Source organism: Plectropomus leopardus, chromosome 8 (genome assembly GCF_026936395.1).
Source record: "Plectropomus leopardus strain MGB_pleo_1.0 chromosome 8, ASM2693639v1, whole genome shotgun sequence".
Classification (NCBI taxonomy): Eukaryota; Metazoa; Chordata; class Actinopteri; order Perciformes; family Serranidae; genus Plectropomus; species Plectropomus leopardus.
In genome coordinates this window covers 21641159-21655573 of record NC_142183.1, presented here as the reverse complement: position 1 = coordinate 21655573, position 14415 = coordinate 21641159, and the positions used below count along the sequence as shown (strand labels likewise).

The 14415-nt window shown below is 38.8% G+C and overlaps 2 protein-coding genes across 2 annotated transcripts; both read left to right on the top strand.

Moving 5' to 3' along the window:
- The first annotated feature begins 2352 nt into the window (after nucleotides 1-2352).
- On the top strand, nucleotides 2353-6819 carry LOC121948540 (uncharacterized). Its single transcript, XM_042493956.2, has 8 exons — nucleotides 2353-2506; nucleotides 2731-2785; nucleotides 2898-2963; nucleotides 3104-3145; nucleotides 3484-3516; nucleotides 3631-3891; nucleotides 4135-4233; nucleotides 6202-6819. Exons 2-8 carry the CDS (start codon nucleotides 2740-2742, stop codon nucleotides 6282-6284), a joined length of 630 nt encoding a protein of 209 aa, XP_042349890.2. The 5' UTR covers nucleotides 2353-2506; nucleotides 2731-2739; the 3' UTR covers nucleotides 6285-6819.
- A 775-nt stretch (nucleotides 6820-7594) lies between these two features.
- On the top strand, nucleotides 7595-11823 carry arl3l1 (ADP ribosylation factor like GTPase 3, like 1). Its single transcript, XM_042493698.2, has 6 exons — nucleotides 7595-7840; nucleotides 8763-8906; nucleotides 10184-10300; nucleotides 10741-10791; nucleotides 10904-11089; nucleotides 11318-11823. Exons 1-6 carry the CDS (start codon nucleotides 7823-7825, stop codon nucleotides 11363-11365), a joined length of 564 nt encoding a protein of 187 aa, XP_042349632.1. The 5' UTR covers nucleotides 7595-7822; the 3' UTR covers nucleotides 11366-11823.
- Nucleotides 11824-14415: the final 2592 nt, after the last annotated feature.

The following is a 14415-nucleotide window of genomic DNA, read 5'->3' as shown; positions in this document are numbered from 1 at the left end:
TTTTTTTCCCCTTGAAATTAGCTTGACTGGTCTGTATGTGTCAACAACTTTCCTTATATATCAGATTGTTTTGCAAAGTGGCTATTTGTGGAAGTAACTTTACAGCACATATTCAGCAGTGACATTCCTATAATAGGCTTGTTTAGCAAAACATTTATGACTTGCAAGGCAGTTTACCCTACAAATAGCCTAATAAAGGGAAACCGAAAGACAAACTGTACCATGAATGAAAACTTCAGGGATCAAAAGTGTTTTTTTGAGGAAATGACATGTTACCTAGCTGAATCACACTTTGATATGCAGCATTTTTAGCATTATGGCTAACATTGTAATGGCAGGCCTTACCTGGTCCAGAAATTGTTGTAAAATGAAGACATTTTATGAATGTAACACATCACATTGTCATTTAAATTCCCATAATGTTACATTTATTCATTTGGTTTTATTTATTTATTTATTTTTATCAGTCTGTCACAGGTGTCATCACCTCAGCTGTAGAGTTACTCTACCTTCATAGCTTAATTGCTAACATAAATAGATTAGCATGCTAACCATAGCATCTTATTTTGGGTTCAGGTTGAACATAATAACTGTTGACCTGTGAACTATGGATGTATTACAGGGAAGTCAGTGCACGTGTAGCATTCAGTTATTAGGTGGTATAAAATGCTAAACTTATAATTTTATTATGCTAAATCTGATGTTAGCATGTTATAGTAGCATTTTAGCGTAAGCTCATGGCTCACCATGAAAATTCTAAACTGAAAACAATATTGGTTATATATTGGTTGCTAGCCTTTCCAATACCAAAACATACTGTCAGCTGGTGAAAGCAAAAATGATCTTGTCACTCATGTGCATTCATAGCTTTAACTAGAGCTGCCCAAGTGCTGTGGTAATCATAAAATCCAGACCTTTAGTTTTATAAAATACATAGAGACACTTAAACACTTAAATTAATGTGATAATTAACAACAAAGTGTGGACAGGTGGACTGTATAGTTCAGATCTTGGTCCTGTGTTTGTCCATGAAACCTTCCTTGAAAGAAGAAAACTTGCACAGTACTTGAATGAATAATCAGATATTAGTCAACATGAGGATTCTTTCATTGCCATGAAACAGAAAGACATAAAAGCATGCAAACAATTAAAAGCACAGATGAAAACATTAATATTCATTCAGAGATGAGCACAAAGTTTAGTTTGATATTTTTATGTTATAATTAACAATTAAGACTTAAAGGGCAGAGTAGCTCTGACCTTGGTTCTGACTTTAAGTCTGTTTTTCCTTTGAATAAATGAATGTTCCCTCATACTGTTAGGCTTCATTGTTTGGGTACAACCTTAGGTTAGATATGGAGTTAAATTGGCCCCCCTCAATAACGTGTTTTAAACAAGAGATGGGGTTAATGTACAGTTTGGTTGGGGCTAAGACAACAGAAACTGCAAACTGATAGGGAAACATCATTGGCTTTCTATATGTATTCAGCCTGGTCTTCATTATATTGCACTATCTTTGACTGGGAATGTGAACTGGATGGAATTTGAATCCACAGACCAGTTTTGGTTACTTCCATTTGGAGTTTGCATGTTCACCTTGTGTCTATTTCTGATGCTCTGTTTTCCTGTCACAGACCAAACACATACAGTTTTTTTTAATCAAATAATACTCCAAGTTGCCTTTTAGCTGTTAGGATTAGGAGTATGATAGTGTTTGTGTTTGGTATTCTGTCGAATGTGCACCCCGTCTCTTTCCCAGCGCATGCTGGGATGAGTGCCAGCTACCCCTAATCCTGAGGGGATAAGATAAACGATCAGCAGCACTCTCTGCTGGCCACCACAAGAATAGACACAGTGTATAAAGGCCAGGGATGACTTCAGTAAAAGATATTTTCTTTTCAGTCTTAAATTCTTCAAATTCAGTCAGTTTGGCCATAAACATAAAAATTATGAGCAAAGTCATCCCTAGTATGTGTCACATTGCATAGCATGTGCAAAGGCAGAAGACAGTGCATGAGTACACCACTGTCTTGATAGATAGATAGATAGATAGATATACTTTACTGATCTCAAAACTGAGAAATTGGGGTATAGCAGCGCCATACAGTAACGTGCTATACTCCAACATACCTCTGTCTCTCTAAATTTATTTTTCTATGTATATATTATGTTCTTTGTCCATTTCTTGTTCTAAAGGTGTAAAAAGTATACAAAAAAACAAAAAAAACAAAAACATATACCATAACCTAACCTGAATGTTACTCCACAAGATTAAAAACAGCCCCTGCAGCCTAACAGTCATCGTTGCCATTGCTCCCAACTATAAAACACACAAACAGCAGCATTGTTTGTGCCATTAAGTTCCAGGAAAAGAATTTATTTGCATTGGTATCAGTGTTTATAATCAGCTCTGCCATGCCTTTTCTGATGCAGAGAGCATTCGTTTAGGCAAAACAGAGCAGGTTATCATTCAGCCTCTGTGTGAGAGGAGACATCAACACCACAGGTAATGGAAAAAAACATTTGAGCATTATTTTCTACCTTTTATAATGATATTTAATACCTCATGTGCTATATGTGTGAGTGTAATGACTTTTTCTGTTTCTATTGTGTTTAAATGTTGTTATATTCTATTATTAGAGACTGATATTTATAGATGAGGAGTCTCATTCTACTGTTAAATTTATTCTTAGGTTAAAGCAATTTAATGATATGAGTCCTTTTCAACAGAGAACAGCTATGAGAGAGATATCCCTCTATCTTTTGCTCAGTCATCTACTCGTAGGTAACAGGCCATTTTTTAATTTTACACTTTTATATTTTCTTATTTTGCATAAATATATATCCCTGTTTAGCTCCACACACTCTCATATTATTTTATTTGTACTTTATTTTAGTTGGCTTTGGCTCTACCTGCTTTCCTGTCGATTGCCTGAATTGTGACGCCTCTAAAACTCTTGCAGGTAAATCAAAATAGAACATCTGGAAATGTCATGTGGCAGCTTATGTGCTTGAACATCATCTGGCATTAAGTAATTGCAGAGTGTGATGCAAAGGAAAAAATGTTCTTGATACTATTTTTTTTTACCTGTTTCCCTTACAGATGCTTGTGATCTCTGCCCAGCCAATAAAACAAAATGCGAGAGTAAGTGCCATCTTTCTTTTCATTTGTTTACTTGAAGATAAATACTATGCATTTTATATATGGGTACATTAGCTACAGTAAATGACGGTGGCATGTGGCAGCACAATGAGGTTAATTTAACATGGCAAACACAGGAGACTTGATAAATAATGTAATTGCATATAAATTAGAAATTAAATTATTCTTATCGCTTAGGGTATTGCTGGGCAGAATGTTTTAGAAGTGAGCACATTTATTTTTATTCTTAGAAAAAAAGTAAAATAAATAGGATGTGTCATGTATGCTCTGTTGTAAATTCAGTGCCGACTGTGACTATCCTCATTTTCTGTTTTATCTAGACCCTAAAGATGTTTCATCACACTGCAAAAAAGGTAACGTGATAATATCCTTGTCTGTGGCAGTGGACATATAGAACGACAACTATCTAATTACCAAACTCTATCAATGTGGCTTCCTTCCCCTAAAATATTTACCCTGCCCATCAGACTTCAAGCTTTCTGTCAACAGCAGCAAAGCCAAACCAGAGGAGGGTGATGTCATCACCCTAACTTGCGTCGATGATGTCCCTTCCACTCTGAACTTCACATATGGATGGAAGAAGAATGAGAAGATAATCAAGGATGGCAAAAATATGAAGAAGCTGGTTCTCAAGAACGTGTTGTCAAATAAAGCAGGAAAGTACACCTGCTTTGTGAACGGCTCGTGTGGCTATCACGAGTCTCCGCCACATGATGTCACTGTGGGAAGTAAGTGGACGTCTCCCTGCTTATTTCACACAGCCACACATTCCATGTGCCAGTGTAATGTGGATTTTAGCTTATTTAACCAGCCTGAAAGTAGTGCATTGTACAATTTCTGGATTGAAAATGAAAAAGTCGAAATATTTTATGAAGATAAGATGAATAATAAAATGCACACTTCAATGACTGTTGATAGCATGTTTTTTTCTGTCCGTCTGTTTATCTTCTTCTATCTGTGTCCTCATCCAGACCAAAGTGTAGTGATACTGGTGATCTGTGGTGTTGCCGCTTTGGCCCTGGTCGTGGTTATGGGGCTAGCTATGAAGTTCAAGCTGAAAAGAGACAACGGTAAGGGCTCAGTTCAGGCTGTCTGTGGTATTAAACAATACAGTGGCCATATTTATATCTCAAATATATCACCTTGAATGCATATGATGATGAAAGATTTACTTCAGGGCTATGTACCCCATGTTGTACAATTTAGAGATAAGTGGTTACTGGTTTAATCCTTTGAAAACAGAGCAAATTTAACATGGGATTTGACATGGGAAGAAGGCAAAGATTAATGACAGATGAAAAGATGGCAAGAATTCTGAAACACGTACAAAAACAATGAAAATTAAAAAAAAAAAAAAAAAAAAAGTAAATGACCTGTTAAAAGTGCATAAAAATTCTAATAATTATGTAACATAATTTTAAATATGGAATTATGGTAATTATAAATACAGTTTTCCCCAAGCTATTTCCCCCCTTTTTCCCTAGACATCTTTTTTTTTAATAATTAATAATTTTCTACATCATCAATTTCCATCAACATTTTCTAACCAAGTTCCTCTTTGCCTTTAATCAACCATGTTTTTTAAAGAAATCACACCAATTTGCTCAAGGTTCAATGATTTCAATACTTGTGAAAGGTATCTGAAAAGCAGCACAATAAAAGTGAGGTCCAGGTTTCAAAGCGTTAATGATAAAATACCGAACAGTAAGTACTTCTGATCCAATCTTTTATTGCCAAGCTTAAAAAAAAACCCACAGTAAATACTGTGGAAGTGCTCTGGAGATTTTTCAGCCTTATTGTTGGCATGCAGTAAGACAAACCCAGTGATGCTGCTGGTCCCTTTGCCTCATCTTCAGTGACACACTCAAGCATTTCAAAAATTCACTGCTGATGCACCACTAAAATAAAACTTGATTTCAGTGTGTGTATTAGTACTTTTTGTGTTAACGGTTGTGTTCTGGCGGACCTGAACACAAAAACACGATACGGTGGTGGTGGTGTAAAGACAGGATTTATTGGAGTAAGGAGTGACGGTAGGTGGAGGAGGGAAGGCGGTCTGGGTGAGGTGGACCGGAGGTTTCCTTTGGCAGATGTTTGGCATGGAGGTTTGTGGTAGCGGTGGCGTAGTCGGCAGGCAGTGAGACGCAGGAGAACTGAGCAAACAATAGAGGACGATGAGCACAAGGCAAGACAACAACACGAGGTCAAAACACGATCAAAAAAGTGTAGGAGGCTCGAGAGTCACCGGTAGAGACGGAACAATCCGGCATCGAAGCGGTGGAGAGTCCAGGGTTAAATACTGCCGGTAATGAGATGATTTGAAGCAGGTGCGTCTCAGCCGCCGATAAGGGTAACGCCCACCAGTTTACGCACACACACACACACACACACACACACACATATACACACATACAGGACACACAGGAGGATAAAGTGAAGGAAGGGGGGTCTCAATTTAATTAGGGTGAGGTGTTGTTTAAAAAAATGACAATACCAGTACACTTAAAGTGGTACTAGCAAAGTATTTCATTTGATACTTAAAAAAAAAACTACTTTTATTGATACCCATCAAGCTAACAATTTTGAAACTGCCATCAGACATCACACACATGTAGTATAGCCATACTTTTAAACGTTTTGATGCCATCTCGCTGAGCTGCCTACTCTGTCAAATACACAGCACTCCACTTTACCACAGACTGTATGGGGTCGTAGCTACTGTGTTAGTGGGCCAGTTATATTAAAGCGCACTTGTGGTGATTGGCTGCGAGCAAAACTGTTCAAATATTCTGCTTTTTTTTCTAAACCTATATTGAGTGTTGAGTTATTTTCCAGCTACATATTTAACATAAAGGTTTGACAGTAGTACTGATCTTCCCATCTCTACAAGAAAGCAAAGACATTTCCCAATTTGTCAAACTTCTCCTTTAATTAATGCATAAGGCTATTTTCAAAATTACAGATTGACTTCTGTATTTATAAACAATCGAGTTCACCACTCCAACTCTCTCTCCCCCTCTCTCTCATTCACTCTACAGCTAAACACAGAGAAAGGATGAAGCAGAGGGCAAGGGCGGAGCAGAGCGCCGGACCTGCTCCATTCACACCAAGAGAGTCTTAAAAAAGAAGCTGTCTGTCACCTTCAAAAATAATCAATAGTGATGTTTTCTTCATAATCTGCTGTTATTTCATTTGAAGAAATATTTACATTTTTTCAGTACATTCAAAGTTTCATCTATTCAGCTGTACTTTCCAAACACATGCATTTCTGGTAAAAACCTATTGGAGTCTTTCATTGACGAAAGAATAGATGTTTCTCTTTCAGTTCAGTTATAAATATTGAGGTTTTAGCAAAAATGCATGTGTTTGGAAAGTACAGAGCACGTGTCTGGATAAATGAGACTTGGATTGTACTGCACGATTTGTGTGAGAGTTTATAAATAGATGTTTTGGTATAGTTTTGCTGTTGTTAAACATGGTCCCCAATCTATCCCTAAATCAATATGTCCACTGTTGTTCACTGTCACATGGAGGGCATGCAAGAAAAACATTTTATTCACGACTTCAAGGTAACATGACATGACTAATTGATATACAAATGGTTATTTTATGCATGAAATGTTCATTTAACATAGCAATAAAACCTCTTTAATCTCTCTGAGGCTCTGTGAGTGATGAGAAATGTATAGCCATTTCCAGATCAGGGTGGATCCTTCGTTTCACCCAGTATTCATCATAGTCACGCCCACTGACCAGAACGCCTGTTCAGTTGAGGAAAAAAGTCTAGAAACGTTATAATCCAGACGCAGGACAGGCGCGCTCAAACTAATCCCACTGAATGCTCTACTCACAGGAACGCACACTACAGACGACCCACACAGAGCAGCTTTACAGCGCCAGGCATGTAATGGATATATGGGATGATAATGCTATCTACCCCTCTCCAAGAGAGGCATGGATGTGGGATTTGAGAGTTGACTCATGAACACAGAAATAATAAGTTCCCTGGTTCAACAACATGATATAATCCTTTGAAGTTCACATATTAAGCTCTGCGCATACTGTCACTCCCCATGCTGCTCACAGTGCCTTTGTTTTTCTGCATTAACAGCATGTTTCCCCCCTCAGCCATATGGCAAAATTAACTTTTTTCCATTTTTCCTCCCTACAATATTCGTGTGTGTGTGTGTGTGTGTGTGAGTGAGTGAGTGTGTCAGGAAGGAGTGTTTACTCAGTTTCCTCCTATAGCAGGTGGCTAAGGGATAATCCAGGTAAAGCCACTGCAAAGTGGAGATGGAGGGATGGACAGAGGAGGAGGAGGGGGAGGGGGGAGGGGGATGTGTTGGCCTTTGCATGGATGACTAGGGCTAATTCGGGCCTCCTAATCCCAGTCCCATCCACCCTCCCCCTCTTCCTGCTTGCTAACTCCACGGCGACAGTGAGGAGCAATAGCCGTCCAGGTAGACATTACTATCACATACACACATTGCACTTTACTCACTCAAGTTTACAGAGGAGGAAGAGGAAAAATAGACGGAGGTTGCTGGAACCTTTTCTGGATAGCTAACCTGTGTGACCTGGATAGCTAACACACCTGTGGGAGCTTCACTGGAGAATGTAGCTGTAGCCCTCCAGCCAAACCACAGGAAATACGCCACCATGGGAGAAGCTCAGAAGGTAAGTGACCTGATATGGAGACTTACAAAACCAAATGTGAACTTATGTGAACTTAAGCATTTGTTTGATACTAGCAACTCTTTACAGGTTGTTATGGCTCTAAAATGTGTGACAATAACTATTTTAAATTATTTAGTTGCTGCTGAGATGCTGCCATGTAGGTCTTTAAATTGCTCTTCTTGTCAAATGGTGCTGATACAATGATTATACATCTAAGTGGGGCCTCTAATGTGCTTTGATCTACACTTAATAACACATACATTACAGTACCTGTCACCTTGAATGAAATATTTAAAGCTACTGCACCTCTTTTGTCAGCAGTGTGTCAGTCTGCGATTGCGCAACCTCGCTTTCAGTCTAATCACATTAAACTGTGCACCATTATATGAATGGAGCTCAAATCAAGACCAGTGCTTTTCTAAATGAAACAATAGATTAATTCTTACAGAATGAGGGTGGGTGGGAGCTATGCAGGAGGGAGGGAAGGAGGGCTAGAGATTGGTGGGTGGGTGGAGCGAAGTGGGCACGGATGTGTGGTCATGTATGTAACCAGAGCTTTGACCTCAAATCAGAAAGAGGTCAGTGGGATCAGTTCTTTAGTGTGAAGAATGCCTGTAAACCTTTTCTTGTTATATACTTTCAGATATTATGTCGGATGTGCCAGAGTTTATCGAAGAAACGTTGCACCCTCATAGTAATATGGTTTTCCAAGAACCTCATATGTAAAAATAGCTGAGCCACCTACATGTTTTTGCATTCTAAACCCAAACATGAAATTCAAACATCTAGTGACAAATGACCTGTCGTGGTACAGGCCGACTTCCAAAGAAGATATTCTACAAAATACTAAAAGATGCAGTAGTGCAGCTAAGTTTATTTTCTGTCCTATACTTCCTTATCGCCTCCCCCCAACTACCTGCAGGGCTTACTCTCTGTCATTGAGAAACTCAAGGGATCCACAGAGCAGGAGGTCAGGATAGTGCTGCTGGGGTTGGACAATGCCGGCAAGACCACCCTGCTGAAGAGCCTCGCCTCTGAGGATGTTAACACCATCACACCGACACAGGTGAGGGGAGGTTTTATGTTAAAACACACAAATACTTCCTTCATGGCATAAAAAGCAAGAAGTGCCACTGACTGATGCTTGCAGATAATGTTTTGTATCCTTTTTTACCATGAACAGCTTAAATGGTTTATAACATCATTACCTTTCATTAAGGTTCATCATTAAGTGTATTTTAGATAAACAGGGTGCATCTGCCAGAAATATGCCCTCAATATTTGGTTAACCAATATTTTCCCACTGTTCAAAGAGGTTATGTCTGCTGTGACTGAATCCTTTTACAAAAGCAGCCATGCAGTGATGGATTCATCATGTTTAAATGACACTTTTCAAAATATATTTTGTATTTTCATGGATCTGTAACCCAGCATTATAAAAGGCAGGGGGATTGTATCTAATCTTGTGAGACCAGCTGGACCAGTGCACGCTGTCGCTCCAAGTAAGGCGATTCAGATGACCTTTGCTTTCCCGGCACGCTGTGAAATGAAATGATTGGTCTTACAGTACACATGGTTTTACCAGCAATCATTGAAATAATAATTTGTGGATGTCCCATTAGCGTGTTAAATTGTATGTTAAATGACCTTTCAGCAGGACACAACCTTCCTGATTTGTTCCCAACACATTTTCTGAGAGGATTCTGACATTATAGGGAGCTCTTTTTGTTATCACCATCCTGTGATATCTAATCTCTAATATTTTTTAACTAATAGCCTTGTATTACTCTCACAAGACAAGACATAAAGCAAATGTAGTACCAGGTCCTGGATGAGTGTGACGACTCATCAGACATTGAGCAGAGAGGTTGCAGTCCAGCATGACAAGTCACCACAAAGCTAAACCAGACTTGACACATAAACACATACACTGCACTTGATCCTTCCAGTCTTATCCTAAGATTTGCTCCTCAGCTGGCCCTCAGGATAAAGTTGTTATACAACCTTGCCGACTGAAGCAGAGAGGAGCTGCGTCGTGAAAAACGGCCACGGATTAACACAGTGACCACTTCCTTAGAAATGCTCAGAGCACATGTTGCTCTCCTGCTGACACGTAACAAGGTTACATTACAGAGTAACCAAACAGTGATTCACTTAACACCCCCCACACACACACACACACACACACACACACACACACACACCTGTGCTGTAGTACATCCCAGCCTAATGAATTGCTTCATAACCATTTGTGAGGCTTTCCAGGTGCTGCGTGCTGGAACTGTGTTAAATTGAAGGCAGTGATGTGCGGTGCAGTGACTCCAGCTTTGTGTTTCACTCCAGGGCTTCAACATAAAGAGTGTTGCCTCTCATGGCATGAAACTCAACGTGTGGGACATTGGAGGACAGAGGAAGATCAGGCCCTTCTGGAAAAAGTATCTGGAAAACACAGACCTCTTGGTGAGTGACTAAAATGAATTTAAATCAATTAATTTTTCCACATGGGAGACATTTACTTTAATCTCGACTTGGAACCCCATTAGTGTTTACGAAGTGGTTGCTTGAGTCCAAACAGCCTATTGAAAATACACCACAAAAAGTTTATGAAGCTATAAAGATCCATGACATTTAGCTCTCGCATATGTGCAGAAATTAAGCACTTTAATTGTATCTCAATGAAGGAGCTTGTTAACCAAACTCTAATGTTACGGAGCATTTTTGAAAGCTTGACAAGTGTATCTGCTGTTCTCAATTAACACTGACTTGTTGGCTGCTGCACAGGAGCAGCAGTTGTGTACTGAAACCTTCAGGAGTTTAAAATGTTAAGGCCAAAAAGAAAACTTTTCATCTATGAATGATCTGTCTTTACAAATCGTATTGTAACATGTTTGCTCTTTCAGATTTATGTTATTGACAGTGCAGACAAGAAGCGGTTTGAAGAGACGGGGCTGGTGAGTTTGAAGTCATTTCTGCATGCACACAAATTCTGAAAAGAACCAAAGCAAAACAGCTAAATACATGTGAATGTCTTTTTTTTTGTTCACAAAAATTTTCTGTCTGCAGGAGCTGTCTGAGCTGATTGACGAGGAGAATCTAAAGGGCGTTCCAGTGCTCATCTTTGCCAACAAGCAGGATCTGGCCACAGCGTCACCGGCCAGTGAGATCGCCGAGGGACTCAACCTGCACACGTACCGGGACCGTGAGTGGCAGATTCAGGCCTGCTCAGCCGTGTCTGGGGAGGGAGTTCAGGTCAGACTGAGTCCCAACCTTGATTTATTGATTTTTCCTCAGATGGAAACTAATTAACCATATAAAAGTGCTCTGACCTGGTACACAATGATGTACTGAAAATCGGTCTGAACGGCTTTAATGGAGAATTTCTCTCAACAACCTCTCTGATTTCCTTAGTCTGATAATTGTCTATTTTATATCTTTAAACTATGTAACTGATTTTAAATGTTCTATTTCCCCTAACAGGATGGCATGAACTGGATTTGCAACAACATTGTGAATAAGAAGAAGTGACCGAGCCTCCCAAACAACACTGGTCGCAGTCAAACAGAGAACCAGCATCACATAAGGGATTAAAAGTCCCTAAAAATGTTACTACATTTAATATCAACACACCTCACCCATGACAGGTCCTGGCCCCTTCACAGATTTAAATCATAATTTTGTTTTTACAATGTTTGTCATTTTTATGAATGTTTTGCAAATGTAGCTAATTCAAAGAAAGATTTTAGCTACAATAAGTGAATTAGGCATTTATTAATAATTGTTCTGTCCTAATTAATGTTTGTTTTTGTTCCCCTTAAATCAAGGATCCTTGTCTGGTGAATCTGTGTGCTTTCTTAAGCACCAAGAAAACCAATCTGAGTGTGTAGCCATGTAGAAGTGTTGGGATTTGTCAGTTACATAGACATCAGTTCAGTGTGAGTGTAAAGTGTGTTATGAGGTTTTTGACATTAAAATAATTAGTCATTTCTGCTTTTTTCTGTCTTTTTTTCATGTCAGTAATTAAATTATCTCTCTGCATTCACACACAAACATATTAATGGTCAGATAATAGTTTTAAAAGCCATCATTGAAAGACGGGAAACATGTGAATGTGATTGTAAATGTCAATGCTTCCATGAGTGACAAGAAAAACAATAACAAGCTGTCAACTTAGTTTATTTCCACACCACAATGACAAGCACTCATATTGTACAGAGAGAGAGAGAGAGAGAGAGACTAATTGAAAAGCAAGAGTGAGAAAGAAGAGAGTTCATAATTAAACACTCACATGGCAAAACAAGATATCAAATCTTCAAGGCACAGCAGAGCAAACAGTGCGGCAAATTACACGCAGAGAGGCTGACTAATTTGCATTGGAGAGACTTTTTCTCAAAATGTTTGTTTTATATGTTAATTCTGGGACTATTATGTAGCATGCAGACTGATTGTAAAGCTTCCTGGATCCCTTTTCACAGAGGTAGTTGGCCATATGACACATCTAATGTCGAGCTGGGAGCCCTGGGTTATTCTCCTTGCAGAAATACAAATGGCCTACTTTGTGGGAGCAACTTTGAGGTAAAATCTGCCTTCACCTTCTGTTCTGAGATCGGCGATAAAGATGTGCAGATCATTGATTTTAGAGCTTGCTCTGTCTTTACCCATGTATGGCTCATCTCCACTGGGACGACAGCAGACAGAAACCCCCCAGACTCGCAGACCCACACAGCCCTGTGGGCTTTCCTCACATATTTGTCCTTTACACTGACCTTGGTGTAGGCTAAGTCCTCCATTCAGCCATTTTGGCTCTACTCAGCTGCAGTTGGATTTAATGGATCGTTTTGTTTCTATTGTCTGGAGCTGTAATTAACCATCTGAAAGCACTCTAAAATCACATCAGCTGGCAGGCTTTGTTCCGTGCCCTCCTCTACATGAAATTATGCTAATGAATAGTTTTTTCTTTTTCTTTGTCAGGTATTTATGAGTGGGTTTTTTGGGGAAAAAATAAAAACAGCTCTCTGGTTTACTTGCTAAAAATGAGTGAATATTGAGTCATCTCCATAGCAACTAAAATTTGGTGCAAGTTCTAAAACATTTTTTAGGCATCAAGTCCTGTTGAGCGAGCACAGCAGGGTGTGCAGACCAATTACAACTTGTACTAAAGGATCATTATGGCTGTTTGAAAGAGACCAGACGGCACAGGAGCTGGGCTGGTGAGGAGGTGAGTTTGTGGTCTGCAGTCTGTTGGTCACTGTTACCTCTTTTACCAACAGGTGGCAGTATTAGAGAGCCTGACTCATCTCAAGGCTGACAAAGAGGCTTTGCTCTTTCCAAATAGGTGATCTGACACACTCTGATTTCTCTCATTTTGTTCCAAAGCTTTACATGGAAATACTTATCTATGTTAACTGTGTTTTTTGTAGGTTATATAAACTATAGTTGATTTAGATGTAGGGGAAAATTCCACCCTCAAGAATAACCAGTTTACTGTTAAAAAAAAAACAAGCAAATAAAAAAAACGTTTTTGTATTTGGATTTGATTTTAGTATGTGCAGGATGTGTATGTATAAACTGAGACACTGTTGGGAGAAATACATGATAGAGGAGACAGTTTTGTTGTTATAGCACAGAAATGAAAATTTGTAAAGGAGCATCTTGCCCCAATCTTGGGGCTTGATGCATTGATGGATTATCTAGAAGCCTTTAAGCCTTTCCTTAAGGTTAGTTGTCTTTATCTCAGCATGTCTTCCTTTAGCAAGTTTGCTTAAAAACATTTCAAAAAGTTGGCTACATAACTAGCAGGAGAGTGCCCCACTAATGAGTTCTAAAATGGTCCAAATATGAATGGGCTTTTGGTTAGATGCCTGAAATAAGGTCTGTGGTTAACACAAGCTTAAGAGACTTTCACATTTTCAACACTGAATGCATCAGTAAATACTCCACTTGTGAATTTTGAAGCTTTTATTTGTCTTTAAAAAGGCTGTTGCTATCAAATGGCTACATGAGACTACAGAACCCTATCACAGCGAACAGTAGGATAGTTTGTTTCTGGCCTAACGCTAGCATTTTAGGCCTACATCTGGCAATTGCAGTTAGGCTTCAAAAGTCCTTACAGAACACCACTTTCCACACAATACCACAGAGCTTACTTTTTGCAGTCATCCAAAATCCAATGGAAAAATACCATTGGCTTTTTGACAGAGGAACAAGGGCAATGCTAACTTCCATGTCATCACTTAATGCTAATGATTGCAAGTTATTAATGCTAGCAAGCTGTTGAAACTATAATATTATGCTATTGCTATATGTACATAGATATGAACTATATAAAATCATATATGACCATATTCTAGATAATCCAACTAAATCATGTTTTGAAGTAGGATGGTCCTGGGTTTGTTTGTTGTTGTTGTTTTTTCCTTTTCTCAGGTAGTTTCTTGTTCCTAATGGCCTAACTTTAATTTTTTTACTCAAAAGGTGAAAATTATTTTCTCTTCTTTTTCTTTTAAGATAAATTGACTTGCACCACAAATTCCCCATCATCATATATATTAAAGCTGTAAAACTTCATATAAATATAT